The sequence below is a fragment of the Nycticebus coucang genome, chromosome 17 (genome assembly GCF_027406575.1).
Source record: "Nycticebus coucang isolate mNycCou1 chromosome 17, mNycCou1.pri, whole genome shotgun sequence".
Taxonomy (NCBI): Eukaryota; Metazoa; Chordata; class Mammalia; order Primates; family Lorisidae; genus Nycticebus; species Nycticebus coucang.
The window spans coordinates 50,443,701-50,462,667 of NC_069796.1; the positions used below are offsets into that span (position 1 = coordinate 50,443,701).

Sequence of the window (18,967 nt, forward strand, 5' to 3'; positions counted from 1 at the left end):
CTTCAAGGAGAAGACTGAAGGATTTAAAAGACCAAGTCACTTCCCTCACGCCTGGCTCTGGGGGCGGGTCCAGGGATGATCCCGCCTTCTCCGCGCCAATGGGAGGTCTTGACACTCTCCAGTCTCCTCCCCTTTAGCCTCCGATGTGAGAGTCACTGCACCAGGAAATGAGACTACATTTCCCGGCGCGCTGCGCGGCCGGGGCGAACGAGGAGCCGGAAGTGGGACTCGCGAGGTCTAAGGGCGCGAGGGAAGTGGCGGGCGGGGACTGACGGGGGGCGTGCAGGTGAGCTCACCGGCCTGGGTTCGCTGGCATGGCAGAGGCCAGGAAGCGGCGGGAGCTGCTTCCCCTGATCTACCACCATCTGCTGAAGGCGGGCTATGTGCGTGCGGCGCGGGAAGTGAAGGAGCAGAGCGGCCAGGTAGGCGTTCGAGGGCCGTGTGCAAGGGCCGCGTGCAAGATGTAGATAGAGATCAGCGACCCGCGCCCCCTTCGCAGGCGACCTGACGGGCGCTGGGAGCCGGGTCTCGCATTGCTTGAAGACACGGGCCAGAACTGCTGGAGGAGCCCCAGCCTTTGCCTCTACGCCTGTGACTTCTAGTCCCACGGGCCTCAGTTTCCTCATCTGTGCAGTGGGCGGGACGGGACTTGTGCTAACACCGAGTTTTGTAATTCCCGCGCCCCTTACTCCACCCCCTTGCTGTTAGCGGCTGTTTCAAGTTTTATAAATCTCCAACCACGTGGCTCTGCGCGGTCCCCCTAGGGCGAGGAGGTTGCTTTGAGTCCCAGGGGTGGATTGCGACCGGTCCCGTGGGGGAATGTCTAGAGAAGGGTGCCGCGGCCCCTTCGTTGAACTAGAACCCAGGCCCTTAGCAATCTCTGTACTGAGACAGGGCAGGTTTGGGCTCAAACTCGTGGTACAGTCTTTTCTTCATTCATTCCACTACTGTTAATTTGGTGCTCAGAGTGCTGGCCATCAAATTGTGAACACTGTCTCTCAGCCCTCCTGGAGCTTGCAGTCGGGGAAACAAATCAAAGAATAAAAGTGACTATATACTTAACACTACCTCTAAAGTGTTATTTAAGAGTAGGAGGTACAGGGATGGGCCGGGGGTAGTTTCTCACACCCGTAATCCCAGCACTCTGGGAGGCCAGGATGGATGGATTGCTTGAGCTCAGGAATTTGAGACCAGCCTGAGCTAAAGCGAGACCCCGTCTCTACTAAAAATGAGAAATTGAAGCAAGAGGATCGCATGAGCCCAAGAGTTGATGTTGCTTGATGCCACAGGACTCTACCAAGGGCGACAAAGTAGACTCTATTAAAAAAAAAGAAAGAGAGAGGTATAGAGATGGAAGATAATCTTTGTCAGGGATATCAAGAATTGCTTCATAAATGATGTGGCAGTTGATTAAAGATCTGAAAGAACAGTGATGGGTATTCTAGGCTGAGGTGCAAATGCCCTGTGGTGGGAGGGAGTTTGTGTACATGGCTGGCCTCAAAGTCCGCTGTGGCTGAAGGGTGAAGTACAAAGGCTGTAGATGCCCAGGAGAAATAGAGGCAGGGGCTGTTTGGAGGGTGCTGATGGGCACTTTGGTCTTTATCTGAAGAGGAGTGGTAAACCACTGGAGGGTTTTAAGCTGGTAAGGCAGTACCCTGAGTAGTAAATACCTCTCTGGCTAGAGGTGAGGAAACTGCACCCTGGGGCCATGTGTGGCCTTTTGGATCCACGAGTACAGCCTTTTGACTGAATCCAAATTTTACAGAACAAATCCTTGAGGCTGCAGATTCCCCATCTGTGCCAGGTTGCCCAGGGGTCAGAAGGAACTGAAGGGTGATACACCCAGAGATGTTACCTATGCTTTTTCCAACCCTCTCTGAATCTCAGTTGCTTCCTACTCCAATTATATCATTAATAGATAGGGGAGCAAGTGATAGTACTCCTCTTCCTTGGGGCATATGCCCAGGCAAAAGTATCTGCAAATATTCTAGCGGGAGCAGACAGATGACAAAAATAAAAGATAAGTTAATAATACAGTGCATCTGGTGATGGTAGGTGTTACCTATAAGAATAAGGCAGGCAAGTGGGGGTAAGGAATGTCAGGGTTCAGTTATAAATAGTGTGGTCAAGGAAGCCTCACTGAGAAGGTGACATTTGGGCAGAGATCTGAAGGAAATGAAGGGTGAACTGTGTAGTTAGTAGAGGAGAGAACATTCCCAACAGCAAGAATCGCAAGGCCCTTTTGGAGGCGGGGTGGCCTGACACATTTGAGGACGGTGAAGAAGCCACTGTGCATGGAGTGGAGCAGAGTGAAACTAATTCTTGAAGTCTAAATGCTGCTGACTCACTGTGCTATGTACTGACATAGATTGTCTTGTTTAGACCTGATAGCAACCTACAAGGTGGGTATTGCTGTTATCCCAGTGTTACAAAGGAGGAACCTGAAGTTTGAAGAGGTGAAGAGATTAGTCAGCAGTTAATAGTAGAGACAGTGGGCCCTCTGGTCTCTGCTTGAATGGCCTGGATTCTACCTGTTTCCCTCTAATTCTACCAAGGGGCTGGCACCATTTGGACCCAATCTCTTCCCAGTAGACTACTGGATGCCTTGGTGTCTAGGCTGTGGTTCATGTGTGGGGAAGATTGACAACTCAGCCTTTGAAAGCCTTTTTACATTTTTTTTTTTTTTTTTTTTTTGGTTTTTTTGGTTTTTGGCCGGGGCTAGGTTTGAACCTGCCACCTCTGGCATATGGGACCGGCGCCCTACTCCTTGAGCCACAGGCGCTGCCCTGAAAGCCTTTTTAAAGGTCAGGGTGGGAAAAGCCATGTCTCATGGCCTCTAGTGTGGAAAGTGCTAGGGAACTGAATAAATGCTTGCTTGGAATGTTCCAAGTCCAGTCTCTCAAAAGTGCCACTCACCAACATGAAAAGATTTTATCTGGGATTTGCTTGTCCTTCTTGTCTCTAGAAGGTTTTGGATGGAACTGGCAGGACTAAGCAGACATACTTCCTAGAGCAGAAAGATACCTGTCTGTGCAAGTCATGAGATTGGGGACAGTCAGGCCCAGGGAAGATCCTTACTGGGGTGGTTAATTGTGACTCTCTTTATTTCTCTACAGAAAATTTTCCTGGCTCAGCCTGTAACCCTTCTGGACATCTATACATACTGGCAGCAGTAAGTCTGGTGGGGCTGAAGGGGCACAATAGGCATACCCCAAGCAGTCAGCTTGGACTAAGCTAGGGTACTAGTCTAGTCTAAGATCTGTCTCCTTGCCCAGTGTGGGCATCGTGTTGCCTCCAGGAAAGGCTATCACATCACATATATGCGTATTTCTGTGTGGGCCTCTGGTAGTATAAGGGAATATTGAAAATTGTGATCTCTTAAGAAGAAAAGCTTCTCACAAACTTGTTATTCATTTGATCAACAAACTTTTCTTGAGTACCTGCTAAATGCGAATGCTTGTTCTAAGTTTGGAAATATTGTCAAAAATGAGACAGATGTGGTTCCTTCTTTCCTGCGGCTGACATAGTCAAGCAGTTAGGCATGAGTCAAAGAGTAAAACAATTGAATGTAAAATTATAATGATGGTAAGGATTATGAAAGAAAGGTACCTGGTGCCTAACCATATAAATGTGATCTTTGACTTGACAGCTGTAAGAAGTGGGGAGAGTGAAGTAGGCATTAAGTGTAGGGAGGCAGACAGAATTACTTGGCAGTGGGAATTGCTAGTGCTGAGACCTGTGCTGAAGGGACAGTACAGATTAGGCTGGGCAGTTGGCAGGGCCCATCCCATGCAGTGGCTGGTCATCTGTGGTGAGTAATTATGTCTTTACCCCCTAAGAGCAGTAGGAGCCATGAAAGGGTGAAACAGAGAGAGGAGATCACTCTGCACCATGGCAAGACTGGTCAGGTCTTCAGACATCATCATCCAGACAAGAGCTGATGGGGCTTGAGACAGGAACAATAAGAGGTAGACCGTAGATTCCAAAAATAATAGGAGACAAAATCAGGATCTGTGGGTAGGTGGGTGAAGTAGTATCTAATTGACTCCTGTGTCTAGCTTGTACACCTGGGTGGAAGGTGGGTCTGTATATAGAGCTGGAAGTGAATCCAATTTGGAGGGAAAGATTTCAAAGACATATTGAATGTAAAACACTAAAATACTTTTCAAAGAAGGAGGAATAATGTAAGTATGTATCAACAGAGAAATGGCTTAAGACTAAAGAAGGGGATAATTGTTCTCTTGATACACTAGCCTGACCACAGCCAAATAGAGGAGTAAAAGACTCACAGATATGTCCCTTGAAGAATGACAGAGAATACTGAGATGTCCTGGATGCAAAAGAGGCAGGTGGGAGGGGTGAGAGACCACTGTTGGCACATCTTTGAGGATTAAGAGAATAGCATGTTCTCTGAGGGCCTGGGAGATAGAAGTGTGCCCCATGTGTGCCTGCTTTAGGAAGACAGGTTTCAGCTTGTGGATATAAGCATTTGATCATCAGAGCTATCTAAAAATGAGGCAGGTTAGCCGGACGTTGTGGCGGGCCCCTGTAGTCCCAGCTACTTGGGAGGCTGAGGCAAGAGAATCACTTGAGCCCAAGAGTTTGAGGTTGCTGTAAGCTGTGATGCCATAGCACTCTACCGAGGGCAACATAGTAAGACTCTGTCTCAAAAAAAAAAAAAAATGAGGTAGGCTACAATGGGAGTGGTGAGCTCCCTATTATCAGAGGTGTAAGCAAAGACAGTAATAGTGTAGAAACCCTCTAATGAAGAGCTAAGTTCATTGAAAACCCTGCCAGCCCTCAGATTTTGACTCTCCTCTGCTGCTAAAGTTATGTCAGAGCCTGTACTTCATCACCCTCTGACTTGCCCAGATGTGTGGGTGTTATTCATACTTCCTTCCGCAGAAAACTGCTTCAGTGAGCTGTTCAACACACCCTTCCCTGCCACTGCCTTTTTTTGGGTTAGGGTTACAGAGTGGGACAAGGACCTCATGCCCACCATGGGTAGCCTAGCCTAGTGGTTCCCCACAACTAGCTGACCTTGAGCAAGTTTCCTAGCCTCCCTGAAGCTGTGTCTTCATCTGTAAAATGAAGAAAACAATAGTGATTACCTTGTTGTGTTGTGAGGATTAGACACAGCAGTCTATATAAAGTGATAAATCCAGCTCTCTATTGGAACCCCTCCTCCTCCCCAGTAGTTATTGAGCACTTATTACAAGCCGGGTACTATTCTTGCTAGAGCTGGGAACAAACTAGAGAAAAATCCCTGTTCTTATCAAACTTACACTCTGTTGGATGGAGAGAGGCTAAATAACTGATACATGTAATAAATAAAAACCATTTTTAACAGAAGATTTCTGACAAGTGGCCTTCCTGGGAATAAGGGACGCCAAGTATTATCTCCCAAACAGCAGGGCATTGTCCATCTCAGCTGGAAAACCCTGGGGATGGGATGGTGGGGTCAAAGATGGTAAGACTTGAAAGTTCAGAGAACTTAGCCATCTGGGTGTTTATCCTACCAGTGCCCCAAACATACTTTGACCCTGGGCAAGTCACTTAGTCGTTCATTTTGAAACTTGTGCTAGGCACTGAAGATTTTGCAGTGAGCTGCCATCTCCCTCCTTCCCCAGGCCTTTCTGTTTTGGTGAGGAGTCAGGCAGGAAGTAAATAACAGAAGCTAGAGGAAAGAGCTCTGAGGAGAATGAAACTGGGTGGCAGCGTAGAGACATTGGGGGAGGGGCAATCAGCAAGGGCCTTTCTGAGGAGGCCACATCAGAGTTGAGACTTGAAGGATGAGGACTCTGGCAGAGTCTTCCAGGAAGAGGACATAGCGCATACAGCAAGTTCTAGAAGAAGAAGGTCCTGGAGGGTTCTGTGAGTTGCCTACATGGGTTGGCACCTATCCCTTACAGGCTGTCAGCTGCTGCTATTGTATAGCGGTATCGAGCATTCCTGGTTCTCTTTATGAAATGAATGAAAATGGAGAATACAAAATTGTGTCCACATTTAAATGCTATGCACATTTCCTTTGGGGGCTGGGCAGATGTGGGAAGTTCTGTCTATTCAAATCTCCTGCAGTTGTTCTGTCACCCAGTTGGTATAGACAGTCACCCTTGTCCTGCAGAACCTCAGAACTTGGCAAGAAGCAGAAGGCAGAGGCCGATGCGGCACTGCAAGCCAAGAACCGTGTGTCGGACCCCATTAGCAGCTCGGAGAGCTCTGAAGAGGAGGAGGAGGCAGAAGCTGAAACTGCCAAAGCCAGTAAGAGCCTTGCATGCTGATCACTGCTGGGGAACTTGGGCCCCATCATTGGTGCTCATGGAGACTCAGCCCAGGGCCCTGTACCTCTGAGAACAGGCTATGGAATATTGCATCACCACAGGGTAGAGTCTACCTCTAGCTTCTCATGTAGTGAGCCCCGGGAAGACCAGAACCTTGGGAGGGTATTTGAGCCCTTCCTCTGTGCCAGACAGTGTGTCCTCAGGCTCTGAGTATGCAAGGCTAAACCAAAAAAACCAGATGGGTCCTCACAGTCTTAATTGGTGTGCTTGCACTAGGGCCTAGGAGCTGCATTTCTATAAGCTCCCAGCGATTCTGACAAAAGTGGAAAGATGACCACATTTTCAGAAGTACTACCAGGGAGTAGTACTTCAGAAGGCAGCTGGCAGATACCTCTTCTGTGGGGCCTATGGGCTGCTTCAAGAGTTGCTGATCTACCTGTTATTAGTGTGAGCTATGATGCCATGGCACTCTACCATGATGTGTGCACATTAGTACTGGGCTGTACTGGGCACTCTTTTTTTTTTTTATTTTTTTGAGACAGAGTCTAACTTAGTCAACCTTGGAAGAGTGCCGTGGCATCTCATCTCACAGCAACCTCAAACTCTTGGTTTCAAATGATTCTCTTGCCTCAGCTTCCACCTAGCTGGGACTACAGGTGCCCACCACAGTGTCCAGCCTTTTTTTTTTTTTTTAATGAGACAGAGTCTCATTATGCCACCCTCCGTAGAGTGCTGTGGCATCACAGCTTTCAACAACATCAAACTCTTGGGCTTAAACAATTCTCTTGCCTCAGCCTCCCAAGTAGCTGGAACTGTAGGCTCCCTCCACTCCACGCCTCCCCCCACCCGCCCCCCACCACAACACCTAGCTATTTTTGGTGTTGTTGTTGCAGTTGTTGTGTCATTATTGTATAGCAGGCCGGGGCTGGATTCAAACCCGCCAGCCTTGGTGCATGTGGCTGGTGCCATAACCACTGTGCTACAGGTGCCAAGCCACGGACTTCTTGAGCTTTACACAGAAGCAGTGGTAACTCTTTAGAGGAATTGCTGTGTCTCCCATGCATCGTATCTTTTTTTTTATGCTATATATATATATATATATATATATATATCTTTTTTTGTGTGTGTGTGCAGTTTTTGGCCCGGGCTGGGTTTGAACCCACCACCTCCAGCATATGGGGCCAGCGCTCTACCCCTTTGAGCCACAGGTGCTGCCCTGCATTATATATATATATATATTTTGCTTACATGAAAGACAGTTTCTACAGTTTGGCAAATGATTGTTCCACTTATTATTTTATTGTTATTATTGTTGTTGTTGTTTAAGAGATAGGTCTTACAAGACCAGGCGCGGGGGCTCACGCCTGTAATCCTAGCATTTTGGGAGGCCGAGGTGGATGGATTGCCTGAGCTCAGGGGTTCAAGACCAGTCTGAGCAAGACTGAGACCCTGTCTCTAAAAATAGCCAGGTGTTATGGCGGGCGGCTATAGTCCCAGCTACCTGGGAGACTGAAGCAAAAGGATTACTTGAGCCCAAGAGTTTGAGGTTGGTGTGAGCTATGATGCCATGGCACTCTACCAAGGGTGACAGAGTGAGACTCTGTCTCAAAAAAAAAAAAAGATAGGTCTTACTATGTTGCCTGGGCTGGAATGCAGTGGCTATTCACAGGGGTGATTATAGCCTTTAATTCCTGGGCTTAAGAAATCCTCCTGCCCTAGCCTCCTGAGTAGCCGGGACGACAGACACATGCCACCACTCACAGCTTCCTGAAGCTACTTTTTTTTTTTTTTGAGACAGAGTCTTACTCTGTTGCCCTTGGTAGAGTGCTGTGGTGTCAACAGCTCACAGCAACCTCTAGCTCTTGGGCTTAAGCGATTCTCTTGCTTCCAAGTAGCTGGGACTACAGGCGCCCACCACAATGCCTGGCTACTTTTTTGTTGTAATTGTCGTTGTTTGTTAGGCCCATGCTGGATTCAAACCTGCCAACTCAGATGTATGTGGCTGGCGCCCTAGCCACTGAGCTATAGGTGCCGAGCCCTGAAGCTACTTTTAAAGATATTTGAGATCATACTAGATATATATATTTTTTATCTTGCTTAAATTATAAATGCAAGACAAATTCACTTTGAACTGTAAAAAAGAAATAGAGGAAAAATTGAAGATTTTCTATTCTCCTACCCTGCTTCCTTCTCTAAACGCATCTCCCAGTAGGTAGCCCTTAAAACTTTCTCCTTTGCATTTACAGTCATACAGATATGCATCCTTACACATGTATGTACAGACATACATACTATGTAAAACAAAGTGATAAATTTCCTACTGATAGACTCTTCAATATTGGTCAAAGTTTTAAGCTATGATAAAGAATTGAAATTATACTTTTGCCTGGGGCAGTTTTTGAAATGGAGTCTCTTTGTTCAGGCTGACCTCAAACTCCTAGCCTCAAGCGTCCACTCACTTCAGCTTCCCAAGTATGTAATTATACTTTTTAAAGAGTCTTCACTGAGAGAAATATGCTGAAGTATTTATGGGCAACATGATAGGATGTCTGGCATTTTCTTCCAAATAATTTATGATGGGAAGGGTGGACGAGACAATAGATGAAATAGGATTGGCCACAAGTTGATAATGGTTGGAGCTGGGTGGTTCAATATACTTCCTCTCTACTTATGAATATATTCAGAATTTTCAAAATTATAAAAAGAAATGGAGGTAAGTGCTAAGAAAAGAATTAGATCATGTCATTCATCTCAGCAACTTTGTTTTTAACAAGAAATCTGAGATTTTAGAGATAATACCCTGGTGTAAAAGCACCAAGAATCTATAAATCTCAGTATCAAACTGGGCCTGAGTTTCATGGTTCAGCTGCTTCTTCACTGAGAAAACATTGAGTTGCGAGCAGCTTTTACTGTGGACCTAGTGCTAGCTGCTTGACCGCTATTTCTTCTTGCTGAGGCCTTTCAGGCTACAATGCGGTAGCCTCTGAATGGTACCAACAACTGGAGTTGTGCAGTGCCTTCGTGGTAGTACAGAGCAGGAACATTAGCCAGTCATTCTCCCTTTGGGGCCTCAGCTTCTCATGCCACAGAGGAGTGGGGAATCCCTTGGAGGTACAGATGCATTTTCTGCTCCTGGTGGACATGGTTAATGCATCATAGAACTCATTCCCACAGTCTGGGCTCAGCCTCAGATCCTCATGCCAGCACCAGGCGGCCAATACCAACCAAGTTGTTAGGTGAGATGAAACCTGTTTGCGATTCTTAGATGAGAACTCCTCATCTGGCTCATATAGTTGGTGTTTGTGTCTTGCAGCCCCAAAACTAGCATGTACCAACTCCTCTGTCATGGGCACGGATTTGCCATCAAGCGTGAAAGAAAAAGCCAAGGTGAGTGAGACCTTCCAAGCTGTTGCCTATGAGGGTTGAAGTGCCCTGTAGGGGGCAGTTGCCTGTGTGAGAGAAGGATAGTGTTGTGAGTAAATGCCCAACCTGTTTCACCAGCTGTGGGATCTTGGTGAACCCCTTCACCTCTCTGAGCCTCAGTTTCCCTTTTTTTTTTTTTTTGTAGAGACAGAGTCTCACATATCACCCTCGGTAGAGTGCTGTGGCATCAGAGCTCAGAGCAACCTCCAGCTCTTGGGCTTAGGTGATTCTCTTGCCTCAGCCTCCCGAGTAGCTGGGACTACAGGTGCCCGCCACACTGCCCAGCTATTTTTTGTTACAGTTTGGCTGGGGCGGGGTTTGAACCTGCCACCCTCAGTATATGGGGCCAGTGCCCTACTCACTGAGCCACAGGTGCCACCCCCAGTTTCCCTTTCTAATAATGCAGGAGGCGAGGCACACTGTGCACCTGGGAAGGACGGTGTCTTTCCCCCTTTGTATGTACATTCATTCAAGAGAACATTACTGACACCTGCTATGTTCCAGCCACTATGTACTCAGTGGAAACACCACAGTGAACAAGACACCTGTGGTTCTGAAACTAAAAACACATTCTAAACCAAAAACTACTTAGTGGAATGTCATCTTCTGCTAACACATAAAACACTGTTATAGACAGGCAGGAAACTGTGTCTAAAATTGCCTGCAACATTAGCAACAACGTATAGAAGTAATGATAACATCCCCCCCAAAATTGCTGTTCACCACTTAGCAAGTATCCATTTTGTCCCAATTCCATTCTCAGCATCTCTGTGAGGGGAAGTGCTGTTTCTAGGGAAATAGAAACTAGGGAGGAAATTTGCCCAAACTCCCATAGCCAGAAAGTAGTAGCATTGGGTTCAGGTGCAGGTGGTCTGTGCTTTAATTCACCAGGCAGTACCAGATGTATCTGTCACTCTTGTTCTCTGCAGGCAAAGACCGAGGCAGCTGGCAAGACGGGGAACTCTATGCCAAACCCTGCCTCTGTGAAGACAGTGGCCCACCTCCTCTCTGGAAAGTCACCTAAGAAGTCAACTGAACCCTCAGCAAATACTACCTTGGTCTCAGAAACTGAGGAGGAGGGCAGTGTTCCAGCCATTAGAGCTGCTGCCAAGCCTGGTGAGAACCCCCTGCCTCTAGGGGTGAAGCCCCCAGAGTTTGGGCTGACAAGACAGGCCCAGTCACTGCTTTGTCAAGTTCTGGGACATTCTGGAATTCAAAAGTTTCTCTCCCTAACAGAGTCCTGCACCTCAGGCCTAGACGAGAGAGGGTCAGCTACAGGGATACCACCTAAGGCTTGGCAGCCTGGGTAGTTGTTGGAGCATTTCTAGTTTATTACTTTGGTGGGTTATAGTGACCCCTGTGTTGTCTTAGAACTAAACTGAAAGGTCTCCATTTCTATGCACGGTATTTGCCTTGCCTACCTCAGTGGATATGGTAATGGATAGAGATTCTGCAAACTGTCACATGCCACATGTTTGTTAGGTCCCATAATAGCCCTTACCCGGGCCTCAGAGATGTGCAGGAAAAAAGGGAAAATAATGGTACCCATCTTAGAAGCGGGGCTCCCAGAGAGAGTGGACCTATAGCTCTGTACATGAGGGATGAACGCTCAGCACTTGACTTTGATTGGCTTCTGGCATGGGGGGAGGTTCTGGGAAGGGGCAGGTGAATTTGGAAAAGGTGTCCCTCAGTTCCCTCCATGTCCATCCCTCAGGGATGGTGTCAGCAGGCCAGGCCGACAGCTCCAGCGAGGACACCTCCAGTTCAAGCGATGAGACGGACATGGAGGTAATTGCCACCCATCCCAGGAGTTGCCCGCTCTAAGCCTTTCACCCTTCCAGGAGCCTGCCCAGGGTTTCAGATGACAGTGAGCCCAGATCAGTTCTCTAGTGGTGTCAGGGTGACCAGGAGCTAGAAAGGCTGCAGCTAGGAGAGATAGGGAAAAGAATTTGGTGCTGCCCACCACGCCGGGAGCATGAGAAGGAGCCAGCGTGTGGGAGAGGGACACCATCCTGTGAGGCAAAGCTGTCTGGGAGAGGGGGCCCTAAGCAGGGCCTTGAAGCACAGTGAGCAGCACCGGGAAGGGGTGTTTAAGTCATACATACCCATCAAGAAGACATACAAGGCCCAGGGGCAGTAGTGTGGCTATCATGAGCTATGGTCAGAGCTGAGGCTGCTGAGAGGATTGTAGGCCTGCTAGTGATTACCAAGCTCAGGCGCTTGAGCAGAGCTGGAGAGGACTGTGGCCTCATCTCTTCTCTGAACTTTGACCTGGGAGAGGTCCCCACAGGTCATTCCTTATCTTGTACCTACTAAGCACCAGGCCTGGGAGTCCAGCGGTGAGCAAGATGGGCAGGGTCCCTGCTGCCATGGAGAAAGGGAGGCTCCCTCAGATATTTAAGGTGATGGCTGCTCTGAAGGGAAGCACAGAGAGCCATGAGGGACAGTCATGAACCTGATGCTGAGGTGTAGGTATAAACAGAAGGAACAGTGTGTGCAGAGATGGAGGCAAGGAAAAGTTTGGTTCCTTTAATGAACACTAGTCTGTAATTTCATGATTGAGGGGAAAGTGACACAAGACAAGATGAGGTCATAGGTAGGTGGAGTTGGATCCGCCACCTGACCTTAAGGACCTTCATAAAAAGGATGGGTTTTATTCTATGGGCTACAAGAAGGCATTGTACAGCTTCAGGCATAGACAAGATGACCTAAATAAAGTTACAAAAAGATTGTTGGCTACAGCCTGTATGGAGACCATGTAAGGGGCTATCGGAGTGGTACTGGCAGAAGATGCTGAGGGCTGAGAACAAGATGTCCAAGTTATTTTGGAGAATCAGCAGGTGTGAGGGGTGGACTGATCTGGCGCCTGGGGCACTTCTCACCTCTCTGTCTGACCTCATCCAGTAACCCTGTGAAGGTTGAGAACTCACCCCCAAATCCCCCACACCTGGCCGTGGGCTGCTCCCCACCTTGTATCCTCACCTTTAGGCCCTAGATACTGCTAGACATACAGATGCTCTTGGCCCTGGGAACCCAACCCTGAACACAGCCCTGGTGAGCCAGAAGCTTTGCAGAGCTCCATCAGAAGTGAGGACACAGATGCCCCCAGAAACCCTGGGCCATGTAGAGAGTTTAGGAAAGAGCTCACAGATGGAAGGAATGTGCCCAAAGAAGTTGATGGCACAGCTGGCATTCAAATCCTAGACTCCTAGCCCTTGAGGTGGCTACTATGATCAGATACTTGAGTTTCAGGGGCAGACAAGGATGAGCTCTCTTGATTGAGCAAGACTGCCCTCCCAACCCCCAGGCTGAACCCTGTGGGTGTCAGGTGGGAGAGGACCTTAATTGTTGAGAGTTCTGCCCCGAAAGCCAGATAGCCATGGGCTACAATCATGACTCTGTCCCTTCTTATTGATCTTGAGTGATTTAACCTCTTTAAACCTCTTTTCTGGAAATAAGATAAATATCTTTCTCCGGGAATGGTTTGAAAATCAAATGAGGTTAGGAAAAGGCTTTATAAACTGAAGCACCTTATATGTCCAAGAGGAAATGGTTCAGTTACTATTCATTTCCTAATTCCATCCTCTGTTCCAGGTGAAACCCTCGGTAAAACCAGCCCAGGTCAAAGCCTTGACTGTCCCTACCAAGAAGCCTCCAGCAAGAGGGGCAGCCCCAACCCCTGGGAAGGTGGGGGATGTGACAGCCCAGGTCAGAGAAGGTGCCCCTACTGCAGCTAGGACAGCCAAGAAGCCAGAAGAGGAGTCAGAGAGTAGCGAGGAGGAGTCTGAAAGTGAAGAGGAAGCCCTCACAGGGACACCCAGACAGGTAGGCCCTGAGATGAGAGTGGGAATGGAAGAGAGCGTGCACACCCTCGGCTCAGCCAGCTTTGCTGTGCCCAAAGACTACGAAGGGCTGTAATGGCATCCATCTTTTAGGAACATAGATGTGATTCTACTTTTTAAATTGTTGACTCAACAATTTAAAAAGCAGCAAGCCAAGCAAAGCCTCTCTCAGCAGCCTGCGCCTTCTACACAGAAAGGTTGTTAGAAGATCAGAGCTGTTGTTTTCTGGGCAGTTTACCTAGGGCTGAGTGACCAAGGCCTTTGGGACCTCCTTTTGGAAAGGTCCAAGGCAGTGCAGAGCCTGAGAGCAGCAAAGAGGAGTTAGTGAAGAGGCTGGGTAGAGACCTTGTCCATGAGGCTGAGGATCCCCTTCCCAGGGGTCCTCCTGTTTTCCACATGCCTCCCTCAGAGCGTTCAGACTGCCTCTTCCTTTAGGGCCTCTGCACTGCTGTCGCCCAGTCAGGTGTGCTCCTACAGGCTGGCACCTGTGCCCACAGAGCTCTCCAGCTGGTGGGAGCCCAGCGGCACACAGGCTTTAACTATGCTAAGTTTTGAGGCAGCCATTGGGCATCGGGGAAAGTGGTATCCCCCAATCCTTCTCCTCAGGGGTCAGGATGAATGGGAATGAGGCTACAGGCATGAGAGTGTGAAGCTGATCAATTTTTGAGTAACCAGGAGGAGGCCAGTGTGGCTGGAGCATCAGTCAGGGTGAGGGTCAGAGCGAAGAAGGTTGTCATGAGCCCATTAAGGCCTCTGGGCTCTATCCTGAAGACATCACCAGAGGGTTTTCAGAAGCTGGTAAACAAATTGCCCTTTCTCTTTTATTAGGTAAAGGCCTCTGAGAAAATTCTTCAGGTTAGAGCTGCTTCAGCCCCTGCCAAGGGGACCCCAGGGAAAGGGCCCACCCTAGCACCCTCTGGGAAGGCAAGGCCTATAGCCACTCAGGCCAAGGCAGGGAAGCCAAAGAAGGACTCAGAAAGCAGTAGCGATGAGGATTCGGACAGTGAGGAGGAGACACCAGTTGCCAAGGCCCCGCTTCAGGTGAGGCCCAGGGAGGGAGACCTCAGGCAAGCCTCGAGGTCCTCTGCCACTCGTCTGTGTCATGCCATTCACTCAGGCTGGTCCTCTGTATCTGGTCTCCTCACACATCCACCCTCTGGGTTCTGTTGTTTCTCATTGTAGGCAAGGCTCTCAGAGAAGCCTCCCCAGGTCAGAGCTGCCTCAGCCCCTGCCAAGGAGTCCCCTAGGAAAGGGGCTGCCCCCACCCTACCTGGAAAGACAGGGCCTGCAGCTGTCCCGGCCCAGGTGGAGAAGCAGGAGGAAGACTCAGGGAGCAGCAGTGAGGAGTCGGACAGTGAGGGGGAGGCCCCAGCAGCTGCGAGCCCAGTCCAGGTGAGCTGGAGGACACCCTGCATGACCCACGCCCTGCCTTGACAGGCCTTTATGGGTTTTCCTTCTCTGTACCTAGTGCCCAGTGTAGCTCTGCTTGCCTCCCACCTGTGTCTTCGCACACATTCTCCCTTGAGGCTCCCTCCCCTGATCTTACTCTTTGTCACTCCCAGGCAAAGCCCTTGGGGAAAAACCCCCAAGTGAGACCTGCCTCCATCATGGGCGTGGGGCCCTCTGGGAAAGGTGCCATCCCAGTATCCCCTGGGAAGGCAGGGACCACAGCCCCCTTGGCCCAGGTGGGGAAGAAGGAGGACCCAACAAGCAGCAGTGAGGAGTCGGATAGTGAGGAGGAGGCGCCCATGGCCGCGTCTCTGACCCAGGTGAGGCCCGTCTGACTTGTCAGGCCCTTCTTTCCCTGTCAGTGTGCAGCCTCAGGGGCCCACACCCACCTGCCCTCCTTCTGCACTGAGACTCTGTGAGCCTTTCCAGTCTCTTGTATCTGCGCATACCTACTCTTTGGGCTCCCTCTCCTGATCCTGTCCTTTGTCACTCCCAGGCAAAGCCGTTGGGGAAAACCCCCCAGGCCAAATCTGCTTCGGGTCCTGCCAGGGGGCCCTTGGGAAAAGGGACTGTTCCAGTAACCCCTCAGAAGGCAGGGCCTGTGGCCACCCCGGTCAAGGCTGAAAGCTCTAAGGAAGACTCAGAGAGCAGTGAAGAGTCGTCTGAGAGTGAGGATGAGGCACCAGCAGCCATGCCTCCAGCTCAGGTGAGGCTGGGGCAGAAGGCCGCTACACAGCCTGACCCACCACACCCACCATCATCCCTCGGGACACTGAGCTGCTCTTTCTTTGGAATGTGTGTTCTAGCTAGTGAGAAAGAACAGCAGTGGGGCTCCACCCTGGAATGGATGAACATGGGGGGCTCTGAATCTAGGAGCCTTCTCCAACCTATCTCTGTTGTCCCCTCAGGCAAAACCAGCTCTAAAAACTCAGACCAAGGCCTCCCCAAGGAAAGGTGGCACTCCTGGTACCCTCACATCTGCCAAGGTCACCCCTGTGGGTTCTCAAGCCCCCAAGAAAGGAGCAGGATCTTCTCCAGCTACGGCCAAGAGTGCCCAGAGACCGGAGGAGGACTCTTCCAGCAGCGAGGAGTCAGAGAGTGAAGAAGAGGAGACAGCCCGTGTGGCAGCAGTAGGACAGGTGAGGCCTGTGTTTGCTGGGCTGCCCCCAAGTGGTCCTTTGGGCTCCTGTGACAAACTTCTCTTCCACTTGTCATCGTAGGCAAAGTCTGTGGGGAAAGGCCTCCAAGTGAAAGCTGCCTCTGTGCCCCCCACGGGGCCTTCAGTCCTCCCTGGAAAGATGGAACCTGTGGTCACCCGGGTCAAAACTGAGACGCAGGAAGACTCTGAGAGCAGTGAGGAGGATTCAGACAGTGAGGATACAGCCCCAACTCTAGCACAGGTGAAGCCTGGGAGGCACCTGCCCAGCCCCAACAGCTATGCCTGCACAGGGTTGAGGAATGGCTTGTCTGGGGCCACTCTTGCCCCTGATGTGCAGAACCTCATTGCCCCCTCTTTGCTCCATGTCTACTCTGCCAGCTGCTGCCCTGGTCTGAGACTCCTATGTCCCTGGCCCTCGGGGAGGTTTTGCCTTGATGGGGACATGGAGGGGTGTGTAGGTTTCCAGCATGGGGTGATGTGGTTATGGTTGAGAGTGCGCCTGGGCTGTAGAGTGTGAAAGGTGAGCATTTCTAGGGCTTTTGCAGGAGACAGTGGCATCTGAACCATGAGCTAAAAGAGGTGGCCTGGGAAAGTGTTACAGGCAGAGAAAGCAGCCCATGCAAGGCCAGGGGAGGAGAGAGCACCTGGCTTGGGTGATGTGCCACCAGACAGCACATTCTGGTAGGATCAGGCTCTAGTGTGGTTGGTAGATGGCAGGGATTTGGAGCCAGACAGCCTGGGTTCAAGTCCTGGCTCCATGTCCTGGCACGTGAAGCCTCTTCTTACTCTTCTGTAGAGTAGAAATCAGCCCTCACAGGTTCGGGTGAGATCTCACCTGCCATACCCAGCAAGGAGCCTGCATACAGCCACCCCTCTCCTCTGTCACCCGTGGGTGGACAGGCTAATGTGGAGCAAAATCTACAGTCAGGTCTCCCAGGGAAGTAAAGATAGCACAGCTCACTCCCTATACTCACCCACCCACTGTTTATTATTTTTAATTGTCCCTCTTTTTTTCCCCAATAACCACTCAGGAATTAGTCATTTTTCTATTCCCTGTACCAGAGCACACATTTCTGTCGATTTTTTGTTGTTCTCATCTCGCTGTTGACTTGTGGGACCCAAATTCCTAGGATTCCTCTGCTGAGGTTTTAAGCTACGTGGGGGCCCCTTTTAGAGTCTCAGTCCAGTAGCCTCCTCTCCCCTTTTCCAAGCTGCAGACACATTCCAAACACAGTGCCTTACAGAGTTTCATTGTACAGCTCACATAAATATTTTTCTTCCCATCTGAGTCTCCTACCTGTACCTTGAGGGGGTGTGAACCGTGGGTTATTTAGAAGTGAGTTAATTTCCAAATATCTGGGATTACCTAAGTTTTGTTTTGTAGTTAACTTCTGATTTAATCACATTGTGGTTGGAGAACATACTTTGTATGATTTCTGTCCTTTTTTATGTATTGAGACTTGTTAGGTCAAGTTGATCTTTGTATCTTTTGCTTTGTTCTCTTGTATCTCTGTAAACAGAGACATAACTCCCCTCTAGATGACTGAAGTGCTGTGCTGATGAACACCTCGGCCTTAGTCACACAATTTACGCCTTAGGAAATTTTTCTTCTTGAAGTCCTGACTCTTGGTTTCACCTGGTCTCATGCGCATGAGGCATGCTAGGAGGAGGGGCATCTTCTGGCATTGACCATATGACATCTCAATGAGGCAGGGGCCTTGACATGCTGCCAGGTTCCTCTCACATTAATAGGGCTTGCTGTCATCTCTAGGTATGGATTTGGTGAAGACTTAGACAGGCATTTCAGGGTTCTCTGGATTATCAGTTAAGATTCAGTTAAGCTGGGTGGCGCCTATGGCTCAGTTGGTAAGGCGCCGGCCCCATATACCGAGGGTGGCGGGTTGAAACCCGGCCCCGGCCAAACTGCAACCAAAAAATAGCCGGGCGTTGTGGCGGGCGCCTGTAGTCCCAGCTACTCGGGAGGCTGAGGCAAGAGAATCGCTTAAGCCCAGGAGCTGGAGGTTGCTGTGAGCTGTGTGAGGCCACGGCACCCTACCAAGGGCCATAAAGTGAGACTCTGTCTCTACAAAAAAAAAAAGATTCAGTTAAGCTGAAGAAAACCTCGAACAACAATAGTTTTCTGTCTTGTTCTGCCACCCTTAGTACCTGGCTTCACCTCATAGATTAAGATGGCTACTTAAGTTCTAGCTATTAGCTCAGCATTCCAGTCAGCCAGGAGGAGGAAGAGACATGTTTCCTACCATTTAGGACACTCAACTTACATTCAGTAGCCAGAATTTAATGACATGGACACCAGTTGAAAGGGGCCCTAGAAAACACCTTGGTTATGGGTAGTCTTGTGCTTAGCTAATGCTAAGAAAAGTCATACAATAATAAGTTTATCTGGCTCAGTGCCCATAGCACAGCGGTTACGGCACCAGCCACATATACCACAGTTGGCGGGTTTGAACCCAACCTGGGACAGCTAAACAACGATGATAACTGCAACAAAAAATAGCCGGGCATTGTGGTGTGCACCTATAGTCCCAGCTACTTGGGAGGCTGAGGCAAGAGAATCAGTTGAGCCCAGGGGTTTGAGATTGCTGTGAGCTGTGATGTCACGGCACTCTATCAAGGGTGACATAATGAGACTCTGTCTCAAAAATAAAATAAAATAAAATAAAATAAATAATAAGTTTATTTGATTGTTTATTGTGTGCTATGCACTATGTTAAACTCTGAATCTCCTATTTAATCCTCACAATAACCCTATAGGTAGCCCTCTTTATTATCTACATTTTACAAAGGAGGAA

At 49.3% G+C, this 18,967-nt stretch overlaps 1 protein-coding gene across 4 annotated transcripts in view; it reads left to right on the forward strand.

Moving 5' to 3' along the window:
• Positions 1-266: 266 nt before the first annotated feature.
• Positions 267-18,967, forward strand: part of TCOF1 (treacle ribosome biogenesis factor 1) — a 41,155-nt gene continuing 22,454 nt past the window's right edge. For 2 of the 4 annotated variants that reach the window (XM_053567448.1, XM_053567451.1), the window contains exons 1-13: positions 267-422; positions 3,117-3,172; positions 6,125-6,261; positions 9,595-9,668; positions 10,634-10,820; positions 11,419-11,492; positions 13,299-13,529; positions 14,375-14,587; positions 14,729-14,938; positions 15,109-15,315; positions 15,492-15,701; positions 15,904-16,134; positions 16,216-16,395. In XM_053567448.1, the coding sequence (XP_053423423.1) occupies positions 315-422; positions 3,117-3,172; positions 6,125-6,261; positions 9,595-9,668; positions 10,634-10,820; positions 11,419-11,492; positions 13,299-13,529; positions 14,375-14,587; positions 14,729-14,938; positions 15,109-15,315; positions 15,492-15,701; positions 15,904-16,134; positions 16,216-16,395 (2,118 nt within the window). In that variant the 5' untranslated portion in view covers positions 267-314. Of the gene's footprint in view, positions 423-3,116; positions 3,173-5,773; positions 5,875-6,124; positions 6,262-9,594; positions 9,669-10,633; positions 10,821-11,418; positions 11,493-13,298; positions 13,530-14,374; positions 14,588-14,728; positions 14,939-15,108; positions 15,316-15,491; positions 15,702-15,903; positions 16,135-16,215; positions 16,396-18,967 lie in introns of those variants that run through there. The other 2 variants (XM_053567449.1, XM_053567450.1) reach the window with 2 other exon arrangements.